Source organism: Peromyscus maniculatus, chromosome 4 (assembly GCF_049852395.1).
Source record: "Peromyscus maniculatus bairdii isolate BWxNUB_F1_BW_parent chromosome 4, HU_Pman_BW_mat_3.1, whole genome shotgun sequence".
NCBI lineage: Eukaryota > Metazoa > Chordata > Mammalia > Rodentia > Cricetidae > Peromyscus > Peromyscus maniculatus.
The window spans coordinates 10,421,013-10,441,326 of record NC_134855.1 but is presented as its reverse complement, the minus strand read 5'-3'; the positions used below and the strand labels follow the sequence as shown (position 1 = coordinate 10,441,326).

Here is a 20,314-nt window from a genome sequence, read left to right as displayed (position 1 = left end):
AGGCCAGCCGGGGTTGCACTCACAAAATGAATTGTCAAAGGTTGAAGAACAAGTATGACAATGTAAGGCTGCTGAGGGTGAAGGTGGGAGCGTAGTTAAGGCTCACACTCCAGGAAGGAGCCGGTGGGAGCAGAAGTGCTATGTTGGAGAGAAGGGCGTCGAGGAAAGGAGGTCCCCCTGGGCCCTGAGGTTAAAGTCTCCCAGAATCCAGGGCGGCAACGTGGGCCACGTGACAGTTCCCCACGATTGGCTAACAGGGAAGCATAGTTGAGAAGATGGCGGCTCAGCAGAGAGAACCTCAGCAGAGTAGGTCCGTACAGAAGCGGCGTACGGCGTGCCGGAGGGCGGCGAGGGCCGTGGGGAGCGGGGCCTCTTTCTTCCGTTTGGGCGGTGTGGGAGAGGGGCACAGTCTGGGTAGTGTGCACAAGCTGTCTGCACTGAGGGGACTAGGCCCAAGGGTGGCTTTCCAGAAGCCCCGGCCTGTCGCTTGTTCAGCGGTCCCCCTCTGCGCCCTGCTTCCTACTGTGTTTCGGGGGGAGCGCGATGGGGCTCTGGAGTCAGACGGACCAGGGCAAAAATGGCGGAGGGGACGCGGGACCCTGAACGGTGGTGGGACAAGGCAGGCTAGCTTGCGCGGGAGGCGTCGCCCGTCTCCCTGGCGACGGGGCGGCGGGCCGGCCGCGTGGCCCGGAAGTGGGCGGAGCGTCCCCGTGGGGCGGGGCATCTCTGTGACGCTGGGGGCTGGGCCTAAATGGCGAAACCCGAGAGGCTCCGGGGGGGGTTTGAACTGGCCAATGGGCGAGCTGCCGACCGGGTGTCGGAAAAGGAGGCGGAAGAGGGGAGGAGCCGCCGCCGGACTGCATCCGCCGCGGCGTCTCCATGGCACGACCCTGGCCTCCGACTTCAACGACTTCATAAGGAGACGGTTCTGGGCGCAGCCGTGCCGCTCTTGGTGAGAGGCCGCGCGGCGGGGCGGGGCGCGGAGCGCCGCGGGTTCAAGCCCCGCGCTCCCGGCCTGGGGCTGGCTCGACCGGGCACCGTCCCCGCGTCCAGGCGCGCTCCTTTCTGCGTCCGAACCCGGCCCGCCCCGCCCCTCGTTGGGCGCGGGGCCGTCCTCCTCCCGCTAACGGGCGGGCCGGCCGCCTCCGTCCTCTCCGGGCTGTCGGCAGGGCTCTTTCCCTCCTCTGCTGCCCTCGGGCAGGGCTTCGCCCTTCTATGGGCAGAACCCCGTCCCCTCTTGTCCGCTGGTGGGTGGCCGTGTGCCCCATTCTCCCCGGAGGCCAACCCTACTCCCTGCGGACTGGGCCGCAGCAATTACGCGTGCTTGGGGTGGTCAGGCCTCCGGGGACCCCTCCCCGGCCAGCCTCGGGGATGCGGGTGGCCTTGGAGCCGTCCTGCTGCCCCTGTCGCCCCGCCGTGGCCGCTGCTTCTCCCTCTCCACCTATTGGTTGTCCCCGGTAGCTATTCTGCCGGGAACGCCCCTTCACCTAGGAGACAGTTGCCCGGGCACCGACCCGAGTATCCCTTCAGCTCCCTGCGCGGGTTCCCGCCCCTGGGGGGCCCACTTGGGGCCCAGCGGTTCTCACCTTCTTCGCACGCCAGCCAGCCCTCAGGTTTAACCCCTGGTAGTCATCGGCCCGCTCTCCTTCCCGGGTGGGGCCTGGGCATGCTGGTCGTCGTCCTCCTTTCAGTGACGCGCCCCTTCGCTGTCCGGCCGCGCCCTCCACCTGCTTCCTGGCAGCGCACTCGGCACCCCGCAAGTCGCTCAGCCTCTCCTGTCTCCCCCCCTCCCCACTTTGGCAGGACAGTTGCTGTGCGACTTGGACAGTAGAGGAGCGCCTCCCAAGTTTTCATCCAACTGCCACCCCCAAAGCTTCCACCCTCCTCCCCTCAGAGAGAGGACGTTTGATGCCTGGCCCTTGAGATTCTCATTGGCAAGCCCCTCTGGGTCCCCCTGAGCAGAGCCTGCCGACCCAATTGCCCACCTTTGCGGCTTTGATGCTTAGCCATGTCTGCCTCATCCTCAGGCGGCTCCCCCAGGTACAGCTAATGTGGGGGGCGCCTTTTCAGTAGGGCAGGGAAAGGTGGTCAGGGCTCCCCAGGCCAGGCTCAATGGAAACTTCTCTTTTTAGTTTCCCAGGTACTGAAAGTCTGGACCAAAAACACTAACCGTGACTTTGAATAGCGAGGAGTAAAGACACACAGGCTTACCCCCCTCAAATCTACCCCCCCCCCAAAACTCAACAGCTTTTTAGTAGCAAACAAGATCACTCTTGTCAACGGAGTATTAAGGTCTGAGTTCAACTTGGCTCAGACTCACTAGGTAGTCAAGGTTGTCATCGAACTCTTGATTCTCCTGCCTCTTCCTTCCATGTGGTGGCTTAAAAGCATTCCCACCATGCCACCTCCAATTAGTGTCTCTGAGTGAGCAGAAATGTTAGCAGTAAGTAGAAGGGGAAGCTGAGTCCCTAGTTTGGACAGTCTTCTTCCAAATGATAGTCCAGCTCAGTAAACAATCCTTCGTGAGTGAACTGAGCACAGTGCACACTCGGGTGCCGTTGCCTTAGTGTTCCAGTATTTCCCCTGAGAATCTGTGAGGTTGGCAAAAGGCCATTTGGGGACGGTAAGGAGGCAGTGGGATATGCTAGACTGGGTCATTCCAAGCCCTTCTCCCCCAGCCTGGAATTCCTGGCTGCACTGCTCGTTCTGGAGCATATTCTTTGCTGTGGTTGCACATCTCATGTTGGACTGCGTGTGTACCGGCAAGGCTCTCGTAGGGCAGTGAGTGGCCTGCACTGGGAAGTGGGTTCTTCATGTGCTCAGGCAAATGAGTGAGCCTTTGTTTTATAAAGTTGAGTCACAGTGACTTCACTACTGAGTTGACTGCTCTAGAGGTCTCTTAGCTTATTAGGTTAACCTTTCACTGAACATTTCCCCAGAGGAACCTGTGTTCCAGACACTGACCTGGGGATCCTCACCCTTGTTTGAGACTAGTACCTTGGCAGGTTTTTTGTTTTTTTTGGAGTGGGGATCACCTGATAGGATGACTGGTAGGCTTTCCAGCACAAGGTCACAATACATGTGATGCGATGCAGGTTAAAAATCCGGACAAGCAGACACCCTTCACCTTGTTTCCATCCTCTTGTTGGGCACACCATGTGTGCCTTATGCTCATCTGCAGGGAGCCAAGGGATTCAAGACTGGTTCTCCTGGCTGCCAACTCAATAGCCACCACATGCAGTGTGTCATCTCCCAAGAGCTAAGAAATAGGAGAACCCTGGTTTTCTGCTCATAATCTGGTTCTTGTGCCCGGGCCCAGGTTTCCATCGTGTGGGAAGAACGGAGTAACGAGTCTCACACAGAAAAAGGTCTTGCGAACACCGTGTGGCGCACCCAGCGTAACTGTGACGGTAGGTAGCCCTCTCACAGCACCGTCAGAAACGCTTCTGCAAGCCTTTGCTAGAGGCTGCCTCTGCTGTTCGGCCCAGGTGCTCCTCCGAACACAACTGTTAAGCATGGCCTGCCTGCTGATCAAAGTGCCAGGTGTGAGGAGGTTGTCGGCTGTCCTTCCAGGAAAATCCCAACATCTTTAGAACAGATACTTGAAAAAGGATACAGAAAAAAGAAAATCGAAAGAATGAGGGGAGATGGGAATAGGAGCTGCAAGGTGCCTGTACCTGGGGTACAGCCCTGCTCATGTTTCCATTAGAGTCTATACAACCTTCTCATCCTTGGCGTCCCCACTGGCCTTTGTGTCCTAGTGCCTTCTTGCATGTGTCCTGGTTTATTCTACACCTTAACCATTTTGTGTGTTTCCCATGCTGATTTGCATGTGTGGTTGAAAGATGTGCATTGCAGCTGAACTACACTAGGTCCCAGAAGGAGCTGCCCAGCACAGTGGAGGGGGGGGGGCTGCAGCTCTAAGGACCCCTGTGGCTTCCCTTGGGCTTTTAGAGGACCCTATCCCCAGTGGACCTGGATGCCTTCAGCTGGGACCTCTGTGGAGTCCGCCTAAGTGATCCTCCGCCTTGCTTTCCTGCCTGCATGCCTGTAGTTGGTAGCTGTCCTGCTCACTTGGTGGCTGTGCTTTCAGGTGTCCCCAGAAGCCACTGAGCTTTGTTTTCATGCCCAGTTTACTTATCCACAGATCAACCTTTTTTGTGTTGCCCTCCCCTGCCTGCCAGAGGTGAACCATGAAGGACCGATCTTCAACTCCCCCCTTACATGTTCACGTGGATGAGAACACTCCTGTCCACGTCCACATAAAAAAACTCCCGAAACCATCAGCAGCCAACAGCCAGGTAGGAGCATGGAAGTGCTGCGAGGTCACAGCTGTGGATCAGGGCGCTGTCTCCTGGCCCAGCCTCCTCGCACTTCTGACTCCAAAGCTTTGGGAGACACTCACACTTTTCTGGAGGTCGCTTGCCTGGTTAGAAGGTAGGCCACTGTTCAGCAGCCGCAGTAGAGTTACCCAGGAGAGGCATCGCTGCAGAGGTGGTGTATGCCACCAGAGTGGTACTAGGCAGCTGGACCCGGAGATAACTCTAGTTTTGTCCCTTTCCACAGAAATCTCATAAGCGCGGAATGAAAGGGGACACCGTGAATGTACGGCGGAGTGTCCGGGTGAAAACCAAGGTACCTTGGATGCCCCCTGGAAAATCATCTGCCCGTCATGTGGGATGCAAGTGGGAGGTAGGCTCAGTCTTGTTCAGGCTTCTTCTTGGACTGGTCAGTCAGATTCTAGCAGGCCTCAAACTTGGTATGATTGAGAAATTCCAATAAACTTCATTTACTGATTGCCTCTCTAAATCCTAAGGCATCCAGCGCTCCTTAGGTCTGTGGCATTGCTTTGCGGTAGGTCCTCTGTTCTAGCATAGAGATGAAACGGCTGGGAACTGACTTCCTTGGAGTCTTAGAGAGCAGCAGAGCTGGAGTTAGGACTCTGTCTCATTTTGGAGACTGAATTCAGCCTCTGCTTTCCAAATAGATTTATGTGTCTGTCATAGTATCTAAAGCACAATCAAAGCTGAGGTTTGGTATGTGTGAGAGTGTACATATACCAACATATAAAATAGCCAAGAAAACGTAGGCTATGGACAGTGCGAGTGTCTCATCCACACTGCTTTTGGAAGAGTCTCTGGGGGGAAACAATTGCCTTCATTATTAGTAGCCCAAGAGAATATGTGTTTATCCGTGTACCTACCCACTCATCCATCCACCCACTTCTCCCCTAGCCCCAGCTGTCTGTTCACCAGCACCCCTACTCAGCCACCCATCCAACGATTCATACACAGTACATTTCCTGAGACTGGTACCAGGCATTGCCAGCACAGGGAGTCTAGCTACAACCTGGCAAGACGTGCTTCTTTCTTCATTTTAAGTGCATTGCAGTGAAGAGCTCAATGCTAAGGAAAAGCTAAAAGGCTTTTGACTGTGTTTTGAACAACACTCTCATCAGTAGAAGTAAAGGCTTCAAATAATGCTCAGTGGATCAGATGTGGTGCCTCACACCTTTAATCCCAGCTCAGCACCCTGTGAGGCAGAGGCAGAGGCAGGCTGATCTTTGAGTTTGAGGCCAGCCTACTCAACATAGTAAGTTCCAGGCCAGCCAAGGCTACATGGTGAGACCCTGTTTCAAACAAAACAAAACATGCTCAGCCTGATCTTTTAGAGACAGCCTTTTTCTTGGATAGTTTGTTACTCTGAAAATGAGAAACCCAAGAATGGCTGTAATTCTGATGCTCATAATCATACCACAGGGATTTGATTCTTTAATTTGTCAGTTTATCCTTTTTGGACAAGAGGAGCCTCAGGAATGCATGAAAAGTGTTAGGAACAGTGTAAGAACACAAGGAAGATGGGCATTTCTGGCTGGGGGTGTGTGACTAACTAGTAGAGTGCATACTTATGTGTGAGGCCCTGATTTGAGTGCCCCAGTAATGCCCCTCTAAAAGATACTACTCCCCCAAAAGAAATAAAAATGGTCCCTTAACATTGTTTTACTACCTTAGTAGTAACCATTGAAAAGTAAATTTGAAACATTGTTTACAGAGAAGTGCTAGATGTGAGTGTCTGCAATCCTAGCTAGCACTTGGGAGGCTAAAACAGGAGGATTGCTAAGAGTTAGTAGAGGCCAGCTGGGATTTAGTGAGGCCTTGTCTCAAAATCATAAAATAAAGAAATCGGAACAAACACAGCAAGGTATCATTTTTTATTGACTGGAAAGGAGTTTAAAGCATTGGAGAGATGGCTCAGTGGTTAAGATCACTGCTCTTCCAGAGGACCTGGGTTCAATACCAGCCCCTACAAGGTGGCTCACATGTCCTAACCCCAGCTCTGCTGCTCTCTCTGTAAGACTGTTCCCAGCTGTTTGAGGTGACGCCCTCTTCTGGCCTCTGCAGGCACGAAGCACACATGTGATACACAGCCATACAAGCAGGCAAAATATAACATGAATTGAAAATAAGTATATTTAAAAAAATTAAAGCAATAAAAATTTTGAAGCAGAAAGGATTGTAAAAGGTTATAGTTATTCCATGTCATCAGGCATATGAGCAATCAACTTTTTAAGGCATTTTTGTTGTTGAGACAGGATCTCATGCAGCTTAAGCTGACTTCAAACTCCATATAGTTGAGGATGACTTTGATTTTCTTTTTTAAAAATTTAAGGGGTTGGAGATTTAGCTCAGTAGTAGAGTGCTTGCCTAGCAATCGAAAGGCCCTAGGTTCAGTCCTCAGCTGGGGGGGGGTGGGGAGTTAAGATTTAAAATTTTTTTTATTTTCTGTGCATGAATGATTGTCTGCATGTATGTCTCTGCCACGTGTGTGCCCAGTGCCCATGGAGGCCTGTGAAGGGCAGTAAGTCCCTGGAACTGGAGTTACAGATGGCTCACAGCAAGTCTTTTTTGTTTTTACTTTTTGAGACAGGGTCTCACTGCTTATCCCTGGCTGGCCTAGAATTCACTTTGTAGCCCTGGTTGACCTAGAACTCACAGCATCTTCCTGTCTCTGCTGAGTTTTTTTGTTGTTTGTTTTTGTTTGGTTGTTATTGTTTTGGTTTTTCTAGACAGGGTTTCTCTCTGTAGCCCTGGCTGTCTTGGAACTCGATGTAGACCAGGCTGGCCTCCAACTCAGAGATCCAACTCCTCTGTCTCCCAAGTGCTGGGATTAGAGGCATGAGCCACCACCACCGCCTGGCTTCGTCTGCTGAGATTAATGGCATGTGCCACTGTGCCCAGCCTTCCAACCCTTTCCTTTTCCTTTTCTTTCTTTTCTTTTGAGATAGGGTCTTTATTATATAGTTCTTTGGTTGTCCTGGAACTCACAGTATAGATCATGCTGGCCTTGTATTCCCAGAGATCCACCTGCCTCTGCCTCATGAGTACTGAGTTTAAAGGCCTGTGCCACATACTTGGCTCCTGCCCTTTTTAAAAATTAAAAAGGTGTGTGTGTGCATGCATGTGCAGATGCATGTATACATGGCGGTGAGGACAGCCTCTACTGTCTTTCCTTGGGAGATCTTCAACTTGTTTTTTTGTTTTTGTGACAGGGTCTCACTGAACCTGAAACTTGCCAAGTAGGTGAGGCTGGCTGGCCATCGATCCCTAGGGATCTCCCAGTCTCTGTCCCTCCAGAGGTGGAGTCACAGGCATGTACCACTGAGCCTGGATTTTTTTTTTTTTTTTTTTTTTTTTTGAATATTTATTTTGTGTATACAAATGCTCTATCTGCATGTACGTCTTTGTGCCAGAAGAGGGCATCAGATCCCACTATAGATGGTTGATCTGAAAGATCAGTTCTCTTAACTGCTGAGCCATCTCTCCAGCCTCTAAGCCTGGATTTTGTTTTTGTTTTTTGTTTTTTTGATGAGTTTTGAGTATTGAACTCAGGTCTTCATGTTTATGTGGCAAGCACTTTACTGACTAAACTGTCTTCTGGGCCCTGACTTGTTTCTGATGCTCCTGCTGGAACAATAGCTATAAACCACTGCACCTGTTTTTCTGTGGTCCTGGGGATTGAACCCAGGGCTTCACACATGCTCAGCACACACACTACCAACTGAGCTATAGCCCTAGACTATTTCTAGATATTTTAAAAATCACACTTACGGGGGCTGGAGAGGTGGGTCTGTAATCCAAGCGCTGAGGGGGCCAAGGCAAGAAGGTTGCTGTGTTTGAGGCCAGCCCAGGCTACATAGACCCTGGGCCAAACAAAAAAAGAAGGCATGCCAGGCTTTGTGGCTTAGTCTGTAATCTCAGCACTCAGGAAGATGAGGCAGCAAAGTTGCCATGAGTTTGAGGCCATCCTGGACCCATCTACGCTCCCCTCAGCCAAATGCTGGTTTGGTGGCTTATGCCTCTAATTCTAGCATTGGATAGGCTGAGGCTGCAGCATTCAAAAACAAAGAAAAAAGGGACCCACAAGATGCTCTGCGGGTGGAAAGTACTTGCCTGATGATCGGAGTTCAGTGCCTGGGACCCACATGGTGGAAGGAAGGAAGGAAGGAAAAAGGGAGGAAGGGAGGAAGGAAGGAAATGCTGCTGTGAGTGGCTGGTGAGACGGCTCAGTGGTTACAGGTGCTCGTCCTGCCATTGGAGCCTGGTGAGCTGAGTGAAGAGTCCTATAAGTCATGGAGGGATAGATGTCAAGATCCAGCCTCAAGAAGTTGTCCTCTGACCTATACACACACACACACACACACACACACACACACACACACACACACACACACCACACTCTGGAAATCGGCTTCCTGTTGCTGCGGGTTGCTGGGATAAATAGTCCTGCTATTTTGCCTGGAAGCTTAATCTTAGAGATTCCTCGGAGAAGTGACTTGTCCAAGCTCTCCAAGAGTTCAAACTGCAGCTGTTTTTTCTGCTTTATTCTTGGTCTGCCTCTATCCCCGTCCTGGTTATTCCTGGAAAGCCCTGACCTCACAGTTTCCATTGTGAACGAAAGGGAAAAGGCCCCAGGGGGTCTATGTTTGGGATAGAGACCAGAGGTTGCTGTAAAACCTGAGGGCCTTTTTTATTTATTTACTTACTTACTTATCTATTTATTTATTTTACATGTATGAGTGTTTTGCCTTCATGGATGTATGTGCACTGTGTGTGTGCCTGGTGTCACAGGTCAGAAGAAGGCCTTGAGTCAGATGGTTGTGAACCACTGTATTGATGCAGCAAGTGCTCTTAACCACTGAGCCATCTCTCCAGCCCCACCTGGGGTATTCTTGTTTGATTTGGTGGTGGTGGCGCTGGAGATTGAACTCAGAGTATCAGCTAAGCATGTACCCTGCCATTGAGTTACATTCCTACCCCTTATTTGATCCTCCCCACCATTATTTGTCTTTTGGAGAAAGAAGATCTAGGTTTTTTCCCCTCCTTTTTAATTGTTTTGAGAAAGGGTCTGATTGCATGGCCAACCTGGAACTCACTGTAGATCAGGTTGGCCTTGAGTTCACAGAGAACCACCTGCCTCTGCCTTCCCAGTGCCAGGCTTGCTGGTGTGTGCCATCATGCCCAGCTTCCAGCTTTTCTCTGGCCTATTCTCATCACTACTGCCTTATTATTTATCAAAGTAACCTCTGCCCTGGGCATTGCCCATCGCATTTTTAGTTCTGCATGAATTCAGGTTTTTTTTTTTTCTTTTTGGGTTTTCTTTTTTTTCTTTTTTTGGTTTTTCGAGACAGGGTTTCTCTGCATAGCTTTGCGCCTTTCCTGGAGCTCACTTGGTAGCCCAGGCTGGCCTCCAACTCACAGAGATCCACCTGGCTCTGCCTCCCGAGTACTGGGATTAAAGGCGTGCGCCACCACCACCGCCTGGCTTCTTTTTGGGTTTTCAAGACAGGGTTTCTCTATTTAGCCCCAGCTGTCCTGAATGTCCTGAAACTAGCTCTTTAGACCAGGCTGGCCTCGAACTTACAGAGAACTGCCTGCCTCTGTCTCCTGAATACTGGGATTAAAGGCATGTGCCGCCGCCCCCACCACCCCTGGGCAAATTTTATTTTATTTTTCGTGTATATGAGTCTTGCCTGTATGTATGTCTGTATACTGTGTGCATCCAGTACCAGCAGAAGCCAGAGAGGGTGTCAGATCCCCTGGAACTGGAGTAAAAAGATGTATGAGCAGCCTGTGTGTGCTGGGAGTAGCAGGTACTCTTAACTGCTGAGCCACATCTCTCCCCTGTGTTTTTTTTTATGTCACTTCGGGATTAAATAAAGGCCCTGTATATACTAGGCCAGTGTTCCACCACTGAGCTACACCTCCAGGCTACTGCTGTTTGAAAAGAGAGTTGAAGTGATACTCTAAACATTCTTTTCTCCTTTCTTAGAAGTGGCCTCATTCTTTTGCTCCTGGTAAGAATTGAGGCACATTTTTCGTGTGACTTTGTAAGCTGTTTCTGTAAGTGTTCTGTTTTTGCGGTACTTGGGCTGAAAACCAGGGCTTGGTGGTGCTCGAAGGTGCTCTGCGCTGAGCTGTAGCCCCCCGTTCTGGAACTGTTACTTTCCTCATGCTTTGTTTTCCTTCAATGAGGTCTTGCTCTGTTGCCCAGGCTGGCCTGAATCCATGGGCTCAAGCGACTCTCCTGCCTCAGATTTAGCAGTAGCTGGGACAAAGGTATAGTGTTAACTTTTATTTTGTTTTATTTTGTTTTGTTTCTGAGACAGGGTCTCACTGAAGTCAGGCTGACCTCAGACTTGCTGTGTAATGGAGAATGACCTTGAATTTACAATCCTCCTGCCTTTACCTCACGGGCTAAGATTACAGTGTGCCACCACCCCCAGCTCTTTGTTTTATTGTAAGGATTAAATTTAGGGGCATGTGTGCTAGGCAAGTACCTCACCATTGAGCTGTGGCCTCTTTGAATTCTTGTGGGTTTTTGCTTGTTTTTATTTTTTCAGACAGGGTTTCTCTGTGTAGACCCAGTTGTCCCTGAACTTGCTCTGTAGACCAGGCTGGCCTTGAACTCACAGAGATCCCCCTGCCTCTGCCTCCTGAGTCCTGGGATTATAGAGTATATACGTTTGAGTGTGTGTGTGTGTGTGTGTGTGTGTTCATGGAGACCAAAAGAGTTCATCAGGTTCCCTGGAGCTGGAGTTACAGGCAGTTGGGAATTCTGCTTCTCTGCAAGATTGTACACGCTCTTAACTGTGCAGCCATCTCTCTAGCCCCCATTATTCTTGAAGTTTTATTTTATGGATATTTTGCCTGTGTATGTAAAGCACCATATGTATGTCGTGGAAAGTCAGAAGAGATGCATCATATCCCTTGGAATTTGGGAAACAAAGTTTCTCTGTGTAGCCCTGGCTGTCCTAGAACTTGCTCTGTAGACCAGGTTGGCCTAAAACTCAGATCTGCCTGCCTCTGCTGCCTCCTGAGTCCTGGGATTGAAGGCGTATTCCACCACATCTCTCTCTCTCTCTCTCTCTCTCTCTCTCTCTCTCTCTTTTTTAAAGGTAGAGTGCCTCTTTATGTTATCCGGTCTGGTCTTGAACTCTTAGGCTCAGGTGATCTTCCACAGAAGTCTCAGTCTCCGAAGTAGCTGGGACTATTCAGGCACACAGCACCCAAACCTGCTTTCTTTATAAATTAACATTCTAACCCATGCCTTTTCTTTCAACGTTAGAAATTCTTCAAAGGCATCAATTAGACTTGGGTAGGTAATGCTCCCCTCAGGAAGGTCTGGAGCGGTTGGAAGGTTCCTGGGCAGGATCTCTGGGGTTGGCCGTTAGCTTGTGTTGGCTCTGCCACCTTGGCAGCAGCTAGCCTCCCGTGCACACGTAATTACAGTGGAGTTCTGTCAGAGGCTTGACCGCAGCCACTTACGTGTGTCTCCCTCCTCTGCATCAGACTCCACCTCACTGTCTGGAGATCACACCACCATCTTCAGAAAAGCTGGTCTCGGTGATGCGATTAAGTGACCTCTCTACAGAAGACGACGATTCAGGTCACTGTAAAATGAACCATTACGATAAGAAGATTGACAGTCTAATGAATGCGGTCGGTTGTCTCAAATCTGAGGTGAGGGAGCTGGTGGGCTGGACAACTAGTACCCTGAGGACGAGCAGGATGGGCTAAACAGGTTAGCCTGTGGATGCTTCCCTCAGGCTGCCTCTCTGTGGGTCTCCTCTTCTCTTCTGCCTTCTGAGGACTTCTCCCCAGATGGAGTGCCTTTAAACAGCACAGCCTTCACTGCTTCGAAAAGCTGAATAAGAGCAGAGGAGACAAGAGAAGCCTGTCTTCACTTGTGGCATTGACGTTTGGGAGGAGGGAGGGGAGCTGGAAACACCCCCTGCCATGAAAGTACCCCCGACCAGGAAGCAGGTGGGGCTGGCATTAAGAGCCAGGTCCTTTTTGCTGAGGTGCCTGTGTCTTTAATCTTCTACTTATCGGAGGTCCTGAGACCTCCCTGGAGAACTGAGAGCCGCCTTCTCTGACAGACAGGCCCTCCTAGCTCCATAGCCCAGTCCTTTTTTTGTGACATCTCTCCACCAGCGGCATGCCAACTGGACTACTGTTGCTGTCCGGCCCCACCCCTGGCCAGCACACATCACTCCTTTTCTTTGTACTTGGGTTCTTCATGTATAGACTGGGTGGAGTGTAGGTCCAGAGGAGAGTCAGTATTTGTGTGACTGTTGACTGAGACAATGCCCAGAAGGCCTCAGGCGCAGAGCCCCATCATACTTCTTAGAAGGGTTAGAGGCAGCAATGTGGCCCTGGGGAAGAGCCACCCCTTCATTGGCCCTTTCCTGTGTCCCCTTTCCAAGGTCAAGATGCAGAAAGGCGAACGTCAAATGGCCAAAAGGTTCCTAGAGGAGCGGAAGGAAGAGCTGGAGGAGGTTGCTCATGAGCTGGCGGAGACGGAGCATGAAAACACAGTGCTCAGACATAACATCGAGCGCATCAAAGAGGAGAAGGACTTCACCATGTAAGGGGCCTGGCTGGGCCGCACTGCTGCGGGCCTGACTCCTGCCTGCCAGCCCAGAGGAAGGCGGTGGAGGGAGGCAGCCCTGCTAGTGCCTGTGGGGATCCTGCTCAGTATAGCACACGGCTTTCCTTGGGGACAAATGAGGACCCAGTGTGGTGGTGTGGCCGTGGCCAGAGAACTCTTTAAATAGGGGCTTGGGGGAGACAGGACTGTGGAGTTAGGCAGGAAGGCATTAGAAGATGAACCGCTGGGAACCTTTCATGGGAGACCGAGGGTGGGCCTGGTTTATCTCGAGCAGTAGAAAGTAGGTCAAGACTGGCTGCTGCAGAGGCCAAAATGCCTCAGAGACGGCAGCTTGTAGAGTCGGGACATTTCTTTCTAGTTGCGTATATAGAATCCAAGGCCTGAGCTTGCTCAATGCCTTACCCTTGAGCCACACCCCCCTAGCCTGCTGGGTAACACTTTGAGGATGTAGAGAACACTTTTAAAAGCTGAGCAATGACCAGGCATGGTGGCACATGCCTGTAGTCCCAGCACCAGAAGGTAGATCCAGGATTGGGAATTGAATGAAGGCCAGCACATGAGAGCCAGCCTCGGACAACCAGAGTGACGGAGGGAAGAGATGAGCCAGCTCAAGAACATGGAGGCAGTCTTTAGATAGTCAAGGTCATTGGTTATGCCGTGATATCTCTGCTAGAGGCTCTGTTTTAACACTGAAGCAAGTATGACTCCTGGTCTCACTTCTAGAAGGTCACCTGGGCAGGGATGGCTCCCTGCAAACCTTCCCCATTGTTTCCTGGCAGAAGGGGAGTCTCTCAGGCCATTGTGAGGTGGGCTTCAGAGCTCTGGGCAGGCTGGGCCTTGCCATCGCTCAGGAACCCTGTTTTTCTGGCCCCAGGCTTCAGAAGAAACACCTCCAGCAGGAGAAGGAGTGCCTCATGTCCAAACTGGTAGAGGCTGAAATGGACGGAGCAGCTGCTGCCAAGCAAGTCATGGCCTTGAAGGATACCATCGGGAAGCTAAAAACCGTAGGTGGAGCCCTAGGATGGGGTGGGTGGGGGTGGGGTGGGGGCTTTACGCAGTCATCAGGCTGACTTTATGACATCCCAGGCTGGGGGAGGGCACACCTAACTGCTCAGTCCCAATCCCCCCACTCTCACTTCCTGGGCCTTGGTCCTTGAAGATGACCTCTGTTGATCAGAGCATCTGAAGAGACTAAATCATGGGCCACTTGGGATCACAGTGAGTCAAGGCATGTGGTTGATTCCTGCAAGTGTCAGCCACCAGAGGTCGCCGCCATCTCTCTTGCCCCCTGCACCACACACGGAGCACTCCCACCCCTCTCTCCACCTCCCCCCTGCCCAGGCCCACTTCCAGGAGACCTGCCCTTGACCCCTGTGGCCCAGCTCCTCTTGTCTGGGCTCCTGGCACCTCCACCTCTTGAAGCACTCATGGGCCTGTCTGCCCTGCCGTGTAACAACACATGCTTCCCCTCCAGGAGAAACAGATGACTTGCACCGACATCAACACCTTGACGAGGCAGAAGGAACTTCTCCTGCAGAAGCTGAGCACCTTTGAGGAGACCAACCGCACCCTCCGAGATCTGCTGAGGGAACAGCACTGCAAAGAGGTGAGTACCTGACCTGGCGTGCTTTCCCTGCACCTCTCTCCTCCCTGCCCAGTCTGGGAATCCTGCGTGGTTGTCTGGAAACAGCTCCCAAGGCCTGGCCTCAAAGGACCAGGGGAGTCATTGACAGAAGTGTTTGCCACTGTCACAGCTGGTCTTTGAGCCAAGCCCAACAGCAGAAGGACCGCAGCAGACAGAGGGCATTCTGGGAGAAGGGAAGGGGAAGTCCTAGACCTCATGTTTCCTGTCCCCCTCTTCTTTTTTTTCTCTCTCCTCCCTCCTCTCTTTTTCCCCTTGATTCACAAGCTCACAGTCTTCAAAATGCTGGAGTTAAAGATGGGGTACTACACCTGCCTCAGACTGCAATTGACGTCAGGTGGAAAAATGAGTATTGGCTGGTGTCCAAAAACTGGGTGGTGTGACTTGGGCTACATAGTGAGACCGTGGTGCAAATGAACATTTTGGCGCACACCTTTAGTCCCAGCACATGGAAGGCAGAGGCAGGCGGATCTCAGAGTTTAAAGCCAACCTGGTCTACAGAGCAAGTTCCAGGGCAGCCAGGGATATACAGAGAAACCCTGTTTCTAAAAACAAACAAACAAAAAGGGATGGGGTGGGGTTGGGGTGGCAGAGAACAAAATAGGAGGGGAAAGCTGGGGATGTTGCTCAGTGTTGGAGGCCTTGCCTCTCCCTCGGAGCCCTCCAGGTTTAATCCATAGCGCCACAGAAAAATAGATATTTTGTGTGTGCGTGCATGTGCATGTGTGTGCATGGCTGTGTACTTGCATACCACAGCAAACATGGAGGTCAGAGGATAATTTTGTGGAGTTGGTTCTTCTACCTTTATGTGGGTTCCAGGAGTCAAACTCGGGTCACCGGGCTTTCATAGTCATCCTAAGCCCCTTCACCTGCTGAGCCATATTTCAGGGCACTTCCTTATTTTATTCTGAGAGGGGTCTCACATAGCCCACGCTGGCCTTGGGCTCATGGTATATGAATGAGGTGATGTTGCCTATGTCTGTCTGTGTCTGCCTTATTTCATTTAATATCGTGGTCCCCAGGGTTAGCCATGCTGTCCCAAATGGCAGAGACCGCCCCCCACCATCCCCACAACACTAATGATGGGTGTCTGATTGTGCATTGTGTGCACACTCGTTCTTCAGTGGCTCTCAATGGAGGTGACTCTGAACCTTGGAATTAGGAATGCTGCTCTGTTAGCAAATATCCGTGTTTTCCCAGGGTCCTGGGGAGTGCAGCAGTGAGGACATGAGTGTTAGGCAGGAGCTCTGTACTGAGTTACATTCCCAGCCCAGCGAACATTCCCGAGAAGACGGTTTCTGTTTCGTGTCACACACACACACTCAGTCACTCACACACAGGCACACGTAATAACTAATAAAAAATGCTATACTCCCTGTCTAACTTTCAATGTCAAGTACCTTCTGTCTCCATTTGTGATACAGTCTTCTTCTCAGAGGGAAACTCTTTTTGTTTTTATTTTTATTTTCTTTTATGTGTATGGGTGTTTTGCCTGAATGTGTGTTTGGACACCATGTTGAAACAAGAGTCTCATTCTATATATAGCCTAGGCTTGCCTAGAGCTTCGAATCCTCTTGCCTCTGCCTCTCAAACCCCAACAGTCCCGCTTCAGCTTCTCAGGTGCTGGGATTGCAGGTGTCAGCCACCGTGTCTGGCCAATACTTTTATGATCACCTTCTTCTCCATCGGGTCTAATATGGATTTTTGCTGCTGTATTCTGTATTGTAGCGGATCCTTCTGTTGATGGACACTTGAATTGTAGTGATGTCTGTGTGCTTGAGAGCTTCTGAATGAGCATGGTAGCAGAGGCCTGGGAGGTGGAGGCAGGAGGATTGCCCCACAGTGATTTCCCAGCTACATAATGAGAATCTGTTTCAAATAAACAAATAAAAGTAAATAAATGAAAAGTCTAGAATATGTTTCTACTAATGCTTCTAGTTATAGCCATATTCTTCTCTAAAACAGTTATACTTGTTTAATTTCTGGCTTGGTGATCTCAGGCAGGTAATTCATACCTCAGTTTTTCTTCTCTTGGGATTGTGCAAAGATGAGAGAATATATGGATGCAGACTGATGTCCTTCCTTGCATGTGACAAGTGCCTGGTAAATTGTAGCTGCTGCTGCTGCTGCTGCTTTTCCTGGAGGGTGTGGCCTTAAACAGGTGTTCACTCAGTAGTCCTTGCTAGCCTGGAATTTATAGTGTAGACCCAGGCTAGCCTTGAACTCCTGATTACAAGTGGGTGTCACTACCCTCAGCTTTTATTTGGTTTTGGGTTTGAGGCAGGGTCTTATGGGTAGCTGAAGTATAACCTTGAATTCCTGAACTTTGTGTTTCTGTCTTAAATGCTAGGATGACAAGCCAAGCCCTTGGTTCTGGTTTTACTTTGAATGGTTCTTATGTAGACTTAGCGCTCTGTGTAACATAGGCTAGCCTTCAATTTTCCTTTCTAAACAAATTTATTTATTTATTTATTATTTCTTTTTTTGTTTTTTTTCAGACAGGGTTTCTCTGTAGCTTTGGAGCCTTGTCCTGGAACTCACTTTGTAGCCCAGGCTGGCCTGGAACTCACAGAGATCTGCCTGGCTCTGCCTCCTGAGTGCTGGGGTTAAGGGTGTGCGCCACCACTGCCCGGCTCTGAACAAATTTATTTTGCCCTTAACAAATTTATTTTGCTGGGCAGTGGTGGCACACGCCTTTAATACCAACACTTGGGAGGTAGGTAGATCTCTGAGTTCAAGGCCAGCCTGGTCTGTAGAGTGAGTTCCAGGACAGTAGGGCTACACAGAGAAACTTGTCTCACAAAAATTTTAAAAATATATATATGTGTGTGTGTGTGTGTGTGTGTGTGTGTGTATTAGTGTCTTGTCTGCATGTATGTATGTATGTATGTACATACATGCCTGGTACCTTCAAGGCCCAGAAGAAAGGCATCAGATTGCCTGGACCTGGAGTTAAGGATAGTTTAGAGCTGCCGAGTGCGTTCTGGGAACTAAACCCAGGTCCTCAGCAAGAGCAACAAATGCTCTTAACTGCCAAGCCACCTGTCCAGCCCTGACCTTCAATTTTTTATTTTATTTTATTTTATTTTATTTGGGTTTTTCGAGATAGGGTTTCTTTGTGTAGTTTTGTGCCTTTCCTGGATCTTGCTTTGTAGACCAGGCTGGCCTGGAACTCACAAAGATCCGCCTGCCTCTGCCTCCCAAGTGCTGGGATTAAAGGCGTGCGCCACCACTGTCCGGCCAATTTTTTTTTTTTTTTTAAGATTTGCTATTTAAAATTGTGTGTGTGTCTGTGTCTGTGTCTGTGTCTGTGTCTGTGTGTCTGTATGGGTGTGTATGTGAGTGCAGGCACCCTAGAAGGCCAAAGGCTAGAGGCCTAGGATCCCCTGGAATTGGATTTTACAGGCCATTGTGAGTCATCACATGAGCTGGAATTCAAATTCAGTCCTCTGGAGGAGCAGCGAGCACTTTGAGTTGTCTCTCTCACCCCTGGCTTTCAGTTCAGTGCTTGCCTTCACCTCCTGATTGTTAGGACTTCAGGGGTGCACGGCAGGCTTTTCTCCTTTTATGACTTAGCCTCTATCACCCTGGAGCCTGACTCTTACTGGATAAGAATGCTCAGTCAACCCGAGTTCCTCCTCACAGCATGTCTGCTCTGTTCTGAGGGGCAAGTGCTCGGTGTTTGGAGTCTGAATCCACTTCGGGCCCAACTCTGCCCCTTGCAGCTGTGTGGCCTCAGGTCCTTTGCTTGTCCCCACCCCACCCCACCCCGAGCTGTAAAGTGAGAGAATGCCACCTGGAGTATGGGAGGTTCACAGAGTGGGTGTCTGGGAAGTGTGGTGGTGGCGGGAGCCCGAGGGGCGGGCCTGAGTGCACCAGCTGTAGGGCTCTCTTTCCTTTCCTTCCGAGTGACAGTCTCGCTGTGTGTCCAGTCTGCCCTTGAACGTTCCACCCTCCTCCATGAGCCTCCCAGGTACCCACTGCTATCCCTTGTCAGTACCTGGGTCCTTAGAAAATGGCATCAGGGGACCTGGGAAAGCAGAGGGAACAAGAGTGTGAGCCTCCTTAAAGGAATGCTTTGTTTGCATGTCAAGAAGCAGACTGGGGGGAGTCAGAGATGCAGTGAGTGAGGAAATGAGCAGCAGGGATCAGCAGTAGTCAGCAGAGGAAATCCAATTGGCTGTTGGTGTCTAAGAGGCTGAGTCTTAGCCAGGTGGTGGTGGTGGCCCACACCTTCAGTCCCTGCACTTGGAGTGCAGAGGCAGGTGAATCTCTGAGTTCGAGGCCATCCTCGTCTACTGAAGTGAGTTCTAGGACAGCCAGGGCTACACAGAGAAACCCTGTCTTTAAAAACAGAACAACCACCAAAAAGATGCTGAGTCTTCTGGACAGTTATGGAAGTGTGAGTGAAAAGAGCACAAAGACCTTGACTATCGAGGACTGGTGGGATTGGTGAAGCAAGCGCTCAGCTCCTGCAGGGGCCACGTGACTTAGTGCGTCCTGACCCCTCGGGTCATTCCGAGAGAGCACTCTGCATGCCCAGCAGTGTCCATTGCCTCATCGGCTGCAGTATACATCAAGAACAGCCTAATGGCCCAGACTGTAGGAGGAGTTAATGCAATGAAAGATTAGACTAGTGGGTCAGGGAGATTGCTCGGAGGGTAAAAATGCTTGCCATGTAACCGTGAGGGCATGAGTTCAAATCCCCAGAACTGATGTAAATAAAAGCTTCTGGGTAGAACTTGTGTCTATAATCCACTGGGGACACGGAGGTAGGGATAGGAGAATCCTGGTAGCTTAAGGACCAACTAGCCTGAGTCAAGGTAGGAGATGAGGACCAACACCTGAGGTTGTCCTCTGCACACATGTATGGCATGCATACCCTACATTCACACATGTGAATGTGTACATACACGCCTTGTCCATACACATTGTATACATACATACAATTGCAAAAAGTTGAGATACAGAGAAGGGCTTTAAAATTCAATAGAAGTCGGGTGGTGGCATGGGCTTGTAAATCCCAGCACTCTGGGAGGCAGGGGCAGGAAGATTGTAAGGATCACTGTAGGCCAGCCTGGGCTACATAGAGATTCTGTCTGAAAAAAGACTAACAGTAAAATGTAAAGGAAGGGGCTGGAGAGATGGCTCAGCAGTTAAGAGCATTCCTGCTCCTGCAGAGGACATTTGGTTTTCAGCACCCATGTGGTGGCATACAACCATTTATAACTCTAGTTCCAGGGGATCTGATGCCACCTTCTGACTTCCTCAGGAACTAGGCACACATGTATTCATGTAGGCAGATCTCTATGAGTTTGGGGCCAGCCTGGTCTACAAAGCAAGTTCTAGGACAGCTAGGACTGTTACACAGAGAAACTCTGTCTCAAAAAAATCAAAAAACAAAAAAAAAATTCAGGTTGTAACATGTAAGATGATATCGTTTTTTTTTTTTTTTAAAGTTTATATTTTATGTATGAGTTTTCTGCATGTATACCTGCATAACAGAAGATGGCATCAGATCCTATTATATATAGATGGACAGATGGTTGTGAGCCACCATGTATTTGCTGGGAATTGAGTTCAAGACCTCTGGAAGAGCAGCCAGTGTACTGCTTCTCCAGCCCATGATATCATTCTTTAAAAAGTGTAAGCCGGGCGGTGGTGCATGCCTTTAATCCCAGCACTCAGGAGGCAGAGCCAGGCAGATCTCTGTGAGTTCGA

At 50.3% G+C, this 20,314-nt stretch overlaps 1 protein-coding gene across 50 annotated transcripts in view; it reads left to right on the top strand.

Moving 5' to 3' along the window:
• The window catches only part of Odf2 (outer dense fiber of sperm tails 2), a 37,507-nt gene continuing 17,193 nt past the window's right edge, over nt 1-20,314 (top strand). For 2 of the 50 annotated variants that reach the window (XM_076569035.1, XM_076569063.1), the window contains exons 1-9: nt 776-952; nt 1,809-2,040; nt 3,320-3,410; nt 4,567-4,692; nt 7,550-7,648; nt 11,850-12,020; nt 12,767-12,927; nt 13,826-13,955; nt 14,426-14,557. In XM_076569035.1, coding sequence (XP_076425150.1) covers nt 2,009-2,040; nt 3,320-3,410; nt 4,567-4,692; nt 7,550-7,648; nt 11,850-12,020; nt 12,767-12,927; nt 13,826-13,955; nt 14,426-14,557 — 942 coding nt within the window. In that variant the 5' untranslated portion in view covers nt 776-952; nt 1,809-2,008. The other 48 variants (XM_076569044.1, XM_076569040.1, XM_016001944.3 and 45 more) reach the window with 43 other exon arrangements.